Here is an 8,553-nt window from a genome sequence, read left to right as displayed (position 1 = left end):
AAATAGCACACAAGAAATGACACCCATGCTCATGTTTCTTTGTAAATGGTGCTGACTGGAAGCCTCAGACGTCTTTGTGGTGTGACAAGTGGGTGGACTGATGCCTTTCTGCAACATCATTTCATACGTTAGATTTAAATGTCAGTTTCCAAATCATGGGACATTGCCCAATGTACATCATGTCTATAGCAACCACTACTACAGAAGAACCAAAAGAGACCAGATTGCATAATAAATCATTAGATAGTATTTGAAAAGTAGAAAATAAAATTAAACTGTAAACCTAAACATGTCAATCAACAGTCTGTGTTACTGTCATCTACAGTTGAGGTTTACTCATTTAATTATGGACTTCAACATTTGTCTCTCACTTATGTCCAGTCCAATGAAATTATTTATGGTATTTTTAAACCACTAATACAACACTTGTTTCTGCATCCTGTCATGTGATTTCCTGTGAGATGTCAAATTCAGCTGTGGTTAGTCAGTCTATGCGTGGACAGATCAGGCTTCTGCTCCACCTGTCAGAATGTGAGCAGCACTAACTGGACTCAAGGAACAAAAGCAACTCCAGACCAGCTGCTCAGGGGTCTTCAGTGTAACGCTGCTGTGAGGCCCAAAGCGTTATATTTTTATGCAGATAGCGGAAGTAAAAGCTCGGGTGGAGATGTTTGTTGGCATGCGTTTGTTTCATGTGAACATTTTTTATTGAAGAGGAAGTTCAGGGAGAAAAAATGGAAGAGCGCAACCCCGTCAGCTTCTCGAGACTCTTATCAGGTAACAGAAAAACAGAAAAATAATAGAAATGTGTCTCTGTATTTGTCATATATTCATGTGTGTGAGAGAGAGACGACTACTTGCTTGCTCAACATTGTCTCTATACAGTATGTGTGAATGTGTGTTTGCAAATAGGCTGGTTTATTACTGACATGCCACACCATTATTGCACTCAGTCACATCCAGACCTACAGTACATGTAAACCATCTGGCATACTGTGGGGAGAGACCAGCTGATACTCTTGATAACATGCAGCCTCCACACAGAAAAAAGGCCCGAAGCAAGAATCAAACATACTAGTTTAATACTGCAAAGCAACTATGATAAACACCGAGCCAACATGTCAACCCTGCTCAGGTCCAATTCATACAAATATCTTACAGAGGGTTCAATTTTAGTATTTCATCAGTCGAGGATCTTTTTGACATATTTGTTGCTGTTGTTAAAAAAGAACAGACTTGCATGATCTATGAATTCAAATACTTTCAGATGTACGCAACTAACATTGGCTTACAACACACCACTTACATTACAAACAGGCAAGAGAAAAACAAAGAGGAAGGAAGGCAAACATGTTGTATCCAAACATAATATAATTAACTAGTCAGATCAAACAAACAGCTAATGCTCAAATGATTTGTCAATTAATCGATCATCAGAAAATTAATCAGCAACTGTGTCGATAATTAAACCATTTACAGAAACGCCAAACATCTGCTTGTTCCAGCTCTTCAAATGTGAGGATGTGCTGCTATTCTCTGTTTTATATTGTTGTAAACTGAATATTTTGGGGTTTGGGACAAAAAAAGACATTTGAAAACTTGACCTTGGGCTCCAGAAAACTGTGATGGAGATTATTCACTATTTCCTGACATTTTATAGACACAACAATTTATCAATTAATCAAGAAAATAATTAACTTATTAATCTGTAATGATTAATGCCTACATACTGTACAGCCTTTAACAAAAGCTGAGATAAGTAAACACATACTGTAATCAGCGTTCATTTGTCATTCTCACCCCAGATGAGAGCACTATTTCCACCCTGTCCGCGGACTCCTGTGAGTACTATCAGACAGAAATATTTGACCAGCTGCCCAGCGTTCAGGCCACCCGGGCTGAGCAGAACAGGCCGGAGGAGCAGCTTGGCCATGGCCACCTGACCAGAGGACCCAGAGACAAGGCGTCCATGCAGCCGCTCAGGAGCCTGGCCATGTGTATTCAGGGGAAGAGAGATGCCAGGTGTGCAAACTTATTACACATTCCTCAAACCTGCTTATTCTCATTCTACATATTATTCTGATATTCTCCAGGAAGACGTCCATGCTGCCACCTCCTCTAGCACAATATGTAGCATCATAGATCTGAATAAAAATTAGATTTTATTAAGTTACCCACATAGTACAATATTCTATTTTCTTAACCTGTTTCTCTTACACCAGTTGTCCAAACATTTTTGGCTTGTAAACCCTTGAAATAAAAATGAGGATTTGTCCACATATGAACATTCATTACAGGTTGAGTGTCTGTTGGAGTGTCTATGAATGTCCAGTTTAGCTATGAAGTGATGTTTCCTCAGATTTTTGTATTTCAGCACTTTTTAAGGGCCTAAAAATACACAGTCATTCAGTAATTCACATACAAACAGAAAATATAAATATGGAAATTTAAGAAAAAACACATGATATATATTAAAACTGCTTTTCAGGCAGAGGAGGAAGATGCAAACCAGCAATATTGGTTTTTGGGAGTCCTGGAGGCGCAGCCAGAGTATCTACAGGAAGAGGGCGTGGGAACAGTTGGGAGGAGCTTTAGCAAGCCTGTTGCCATGGCAACACACTCTCCGTACCATTCAGGGTAAGACACCTGCAGTACATGATATGGATTTTGCACCTACTGGTAGTAAGTGTGCTTTAGACAAACTTTATTTCATGAAGCATAATTGAAATCACTCACTGTTCTGTTGCAGGCAGGTTTGGCATAGGCGTGAAGGCCTACTTTGTTTTCCTCAGATATCTGATTTTCTTGAACATACTCTACTGTGCTCTCATATGGGGTTTCATTCTGGGGCCTACAACGTTTTATGGCAGGAGCAACAACAGTGGTGAGTCCGCTATCTGTAATAACAGGTTTCAGTAATTAGAAATACACAGATACACAGTTTTGTTGTTCTCTGTGATTTTACAGAACCTTTGAAGTTTGGAGAAAATGACTCTGTATTGGATTTCGTTATGGGAACGGTAAAGTTTTTTGCTTGTGTGTGTGTGTGTAGTATATCTTTTTATTTATTTATATATGTTTTGCTTCATGTAATTTATTCTCCTTTCCTCCCTCCAGGGCTACCTGAATCGTTCTTCAGTGTTTGTTGCGTTCTATAGGCATGGTTGCCTTGATTTTACATGCTTGAATACACCTCTACTGTACCTCGCTGGAATCCTCACCATCCTCTTCCTTAGTGCCATCATGGTGGTCCGCAGGTCAGTGGTCCGTGACAACACAGCAAAAAAAAAAAAAAAGAGTTTCAATAACCATTTTTCTGTACATCTTAAAGAAAGTGTCCATCCACCTGTAAACCTTTCCGATAGAACGATAGTTGGCTACAAGCACACGTGGATGCTGGGGAAGCGTTACAGTATGAATGTGACCTATAAGATCTTCTGTGGCTGGGACTTCACCATCCAGTGTCCTACTGCAGCGACTCTCGAACGCAGCTTCATCAGAAACGACCTCAAGGTGAATAGACGCACATACCGTGCCACCATGCATGATGCCAATCTTCTCCACACAAACCAAAGACTAGCAACTAAGTGTTTAACAGGCCCGCCTAAATTCTCCAAAACTGTAGGTGTTCAGTTGGGTTGAATGGTTTCATAACCATCAAACCATTCAGTGAACCTTCACTGTATGGAAACATCAGCACTGGTTGTTTCTCAACTCATTTCTTCAGGGCTTGTCTGTTAAAGGACAAGTTCACAATTTTCCATGTCTGTTTCAAAACAACAGTCAGGTGCCAATATGAACATTGAAAGGTTTTGCTCGCTGTAATCATTCCTCCTTTTCATACTGACCATTAGAAGATTTGCTCCAAATGTTCTTACGATGTAAGTGATGGGGACAAAATCTCATTTTGAGCAAGAATGTACTTAAAAGTTTATCTGAGGTTAATATGAGGCTTCAGCTTTTTGAGTTAGCCAAATAAAGTGGATATTTTCCACAGATAGTCTTAAAAAAATTCCTCTTTGTGTCTCAGTGGACATTGTTTTCCTGTTCAGTTGCAGTGGAAAGATCGTAACAAAAAGAGGGAATTTGGCACTAAAAAGAATTTAACTTTGAAAGATATTAACTTGATTTGACTAATTTGGACGGTTGAAGCTTCATATTAGCTTCAAATAAACATTTAAATACATTTTTTAACAGAAGGAGGACTGTGGATTTTTTCCCCCATCGCTTTCATTGAAAGTACATTATGAAGGGATCTTCTCATGGTTTTCGTTTGTATGTATTTATGTTCATGTGAACACCTGATATTGTTTTAGGATAAACTTGAAAAATTGTGAACCTATCCTTTAATTCTCAGACTCCAAATCTGGAGAACAGTAAGCACCTTTGTGTATCAGGAACAAAGTAACATTTAATTTGTTGTAAAAACAGTTTCCTACTTGTTATTTTCATTTACAATAGCTGATAAAGATGGTATTCACCAGCTACTGCAGATGGTTGGTTTCCCACCCTGCTTCCAAGTGTGCACAAAACAGATGCATGCACACACACACACACACACACACACACTCACATCCATGCCCATACATACAGTGTGTCCACCTGTGTAATGAAAAAAAAGCCACAAGAGGCAGATGAGGATATTTGGATGGAAGACATTTTAACAATAAGGATAAATTCATACACTGTTTCTCGGAGCTCTTGCCATGTCCTTCTGCGTTTTAGTATCTGTGATGCCCTTTATGACAAGGACTAGCTAAAGTCTTCCTGTATGTTTCTCTGCGTCTCCTCAGCTGTTCCTGGAGGAGCAGCGTTTCTCCATGCGTGAGGCTCGGAGGACGTTCAGACAGTGGGCACATCTCTATCTGCTCAGGTTCAACCTCAACCTGCTTGTTCTATCTCTGCTGAGTGGAGCCTTCTACCTCATCTACTTTGCCACGGACAAGTCACAGTCACAGTCTCAGCGGCACATGGTAAGGCTTTTGTGCTGAATATCCTGGATAATTTGAGCTCTTGGTGTATAACTTTTAATTTCTGACATCCCTGACTGTGCTCCCTTGGTGGATCCCTCCCAGTCACCGTTGGTCAGTCTGCTCCTCCAATACCTCCCTCCATTCACCATCACTTTCGTCAACCTATTCCTCCCTCACATCTTCCGTAAGATCTCATCTTTTGAAGATTACTCTTTCACCACGCAGGTCAATATCACCCTCATGAGGTAAGGTACACAGGAAGATAAGAACAGGGAAACCTACATATACACACACACACCTGCATGGATTCACTCTGTCTTTTCTTCAGGAGCATCTTCTTGAAGCTGGCCTCCCTGGGGATCTTCTTAGTTTTTGTCATCAGAAAAACTAAGAAGAGTGAAGTGAGTTGAGAGACATTCATGTTTCAAGGTCCAACACACTGAGCTTTAATGAGACTTCAGGCACAAAGTAATGCTGTCTGTCTCTGAGTCAGACTTTCAGGACTGATATGTGGATCCCTGATATAAGTTTTCAAGTGTTTTTAACCTCTCCTCATTTCTTTGGTTCCTACAGTGCAGAGAGAACGAGATTGGTAGAGAGATGTACAAGCTTTGCATCTTTAACTTCCTCACCACTTTCTGCAACGCCTTCCTCTTGAACTACCCCAGGAAGTGGGTTTGCAACAGTTCTTTCTTTTTTAGTCATCGTTAGTGGTGTGAAAGAAAAGATCAATGTTTCATGTCTTCCTTGAGAAGATTCTACAGCAGTTTGGCTAATCTAGGAACAGTTTCAAGCTCAATTGTACTACAAGTCGTACTCAGGATGAATTAACTATCTTTTCTCTGTCTGACAGGGTGCTGCAGGAGAAGTACCCCTCATCCTTACTGGCCCGGCTGTCAGGGAAACAGCACTTTCTGATCCCTTTCAATGTGCTGGATCTGGTGTATATTCAAACAGTGTCCTGGGTGGGAGTCTACTACTGCCCTCTGCTGCCTCTGATAGGAATTGTCATACTGATAATGACGCTCTACATCAAGAAGGTTGGCTGAAACACATCAGAGTTATGGAGCAACTAGGATATATTATTATTATTATTCCTCTGTGTCTCTTGATGAAAGTTGTTGTTTTAAAATAATACAACATATAACCTCACATACACAACAGTAAATGATGGTTACAACAAATGGAATAGAGATCAATAAATCAAGATTCTGACATTCTTTTATCATTTGTTTAGTCAAATAATGAGTTTTGTGCAGCTGCGAATCAACAAGTCAACATTTTTTCAAAGGAATGATTTTGGAAAAGTTGGGGAAATACACTTATTGTTTCTTTTCAACCGAGAGTTGGATGGGAAGATTGTTACCTGTGTAATTTTTGTCTGTCTCCAAGTAACAAAATCTGCCCACCAGTACCTCTAAAGCTCACTGATTAACATGTTAGATCTTGTTCAATCCAAACAAAAAGTGTAAAAATTTGTAAATTTGTGGTTTTACAGGGGTTATGTGCCAAACTATTTCCTGGTTGGGTGCAGTGACTTCCTGGAGTCCAGTTGTCAGCAAGCGGTTGCCACAAAGTCACTGTGCCTGGACAAGAAATAATCTGGCACATAATGTTGTTTCCTTTGTAAGAAAACAAGATTATAAAGTGTTAATTGGTGAGTTTTGGAGATGCTGACTGGTAGATTTGGTTACTTTTGGACAGAGACAGGTTAGCAGTTTCCTCCTGTTTGAAGTCTTTATGCTAAGCTAAGCCAATTGTCTCCTGACTCAAGCTTCATATAACGCAGAGATATAAGAGTGGTATTCATCTTCTTATCTAACTCCCGGAGAGAAAGCAATTAAGAAAGTTTCCCCAAAATGGTGAACTATTCCTTTAAGTAAAACAGCGTCTCTATTTCTCTTTTCATATTTCTCCACGTCTGTTCTGAAATGGTTTGTAAGATGTACAGTTTTTAATAGTGTGTCCATGTCTCTCTCTAACACTGTCTTCAGTTCACGGTGCTGCGGTGCTGTGTGGCAGAACAGAGGATGATTCGAGCCTCCAACTCCTCGGTTTTATTCCACTTCATGCTGCTGCTCGGCCTCCTCATGGCTGCAACCACTCTGAGCATAGAAATGTACTTTTTTTTAATTGTGATTTTGTACTTTGACAGTTATTGTTACAGACAACATATTATCTGTCACATAAGCTGTCTACATGTAACAGTGTTTGTTTTCAGTGTACCTTATTTGTGCCTATAGTCGTTTAATTGTTAGTATAAAAACCTAATTGCTGTTTTAGCACTATAAGGGAACATCACATTTCTATTTTACTTTTCTCCACGCCTCATTTCTCCACTTTGTTCCTCCAGTTTCCTTTCCGGGAGCTTTTCATCGTCCTCTTGTAGTCCATTTGGAGAAGGAAAAACTGTGTTTAATGCGACTGAAAAGTGTGTGAAAAGTCTCCCTAGCCTGGCACAGTCTACTCTCCACTACCTGGCATCTGAGGCCTTCGCCATACCGCTCCTACTAGCTGAGATGTAAGTATGCAATTGTTTTTGCAATGTGATTTTTTTTTTCTAGTTTGAAAGGAAAACAAGTATACTCATCCCTAAGACTGTTTCAGTCTACAGCACTTTTTGATGAGAGGACTAAAACCTTACTGTACACAATCACAAACACATTAACAGTACTGATAATGAATGAATACAAGCTGTTTTAAAATAAACATAATGTTCTGTCATCTGATCTGCCGGTGCAGTCTTTGAATGTGACATGAAACACGTTCTGTTTCCTCAGTATAATCTTAACCTCATATATGTCACGGAGACGAGCCAATCAGAAGGCCATCGAGAGACTGAAAGATATGCTGGTTATGGTAAGTCACATGTCACCAGACATCTCACATACCTACACATTCGTCACAGAAACAAGGAGAGGAAATATGCAAGTTACACCCAACTGGTTTGGTTGTTGCAAGTGAATTATTTATGCTGGGGTCTATTAGTGTTTTATACTTTTTTTTTTATCTGTGTGTCTCATAATGTGTGTATGTGTTAACTTCACAGAGCAGTTCAGATAAGCGTTTCCTGGTGAAACAGCACACCACAATGCTCAGACGTCATAAGAACCCCCGCCAAGTCCGTTCTGCAGGCTTCGAGGAGGATGTCCCCCTCAGCCACTATAACGACCCCACTCCACACAGTTAAACTCTGTAAAGTCCCCAAGCTGTCAGGCCTGTCTTGCACTTAAAAATAAAGTCTTGCTGAAACATTTCATTGTCTTGAAAGTCAAGAACTCATACTTTTCCAGTTACATTATATACAAATCTGCACACTTTTTTGAGATGTTTTTCTACTTTTGGTCATTTTGACATCCTTTTTATGTGCTTAAAATGCTTGACAATTTAGTTTTTTAATGTCTTATCATTTCATTTTACAGTGTTGTCTTATATTTGTAGACTGTGAGATCTCAGTTTTTTCATTGTAAATGAAATATAAATGAATGTATGTGTATAAATATATTTATATTATACTCAGTATTTCTAGTTGTGCTCCAAAATGTCACTTTAACTGTATCCAATTAACTGTGAATGTTTT

General features: G+C 39.5%; 1 protein-coding gene across 2 annotated transcripts; it reads left to right on the top strand.

Moving 5' to 3' along the window:
* The first annotated feature begins 320 nt into the window (after positions 1–320).
* Positions 321–8,514, top strand: tmc8 (transmembrane channel-like 8). Of its 2 annotated transcripts, XM_042431299.1 has the most exons (16): positions 321–777; positions 1,806–2,022; positions 2,489–2,637; positions 2,750–2,884; positions 2,968–3,020; positions 3,118–3,257; positions 3,366–3,513; positions 4,794–4,973; positions 5,076–5,218; positions 5,302–5,374; positions 5,547–5,644; positions 5,827–6,013; positions 6,968–7,092; positions 7,327–7,494; positions 7,754–7,832; positions 8,023–8,514. In XM_042431299.1, exons 1-16 carry the CDS (start codon positions 735–737, stop codon positions 8,161–8,163), a joined length of 2,079 nt encoding a protein of 692 aa, XP_042287233.1. In that variant the 5' UTR covers positions 321–734; the 3' UTR covers positions 8,164–8,514. The 2 variants fall into 2 exon arrangements, with proteins under 2 accessions (XP_042287233.1, XP_042287241.1); XM_042431307.1 differs by lacking the exons at positions 5,076–5,218; positions 5,302–5,374 and having other exon boundaries at positions 322–777; positions 8,023–8,513.
* The last annotated feature ends 39 nt before the right edge of the window (positions 8,515–8,553 follow it).

The sequence above is a fragment of the Thunnus maccoyii genome, chromosome 2, assembly GCF_910596095.1.
Source record: "Thunnus maccoyii chromosome 2, fThuMac1.1, whole genome shotgun sequence".
Taxonomy (NCBI): Eukaryota; Metazoa; Chordata; class Actinopteri; order Scombriformes; family Scombridae; genus Thunnus; species Thunnus maccoyii.
This window is presented reverse-complemented; position numbering and strand designations above follow the sequence as displayed.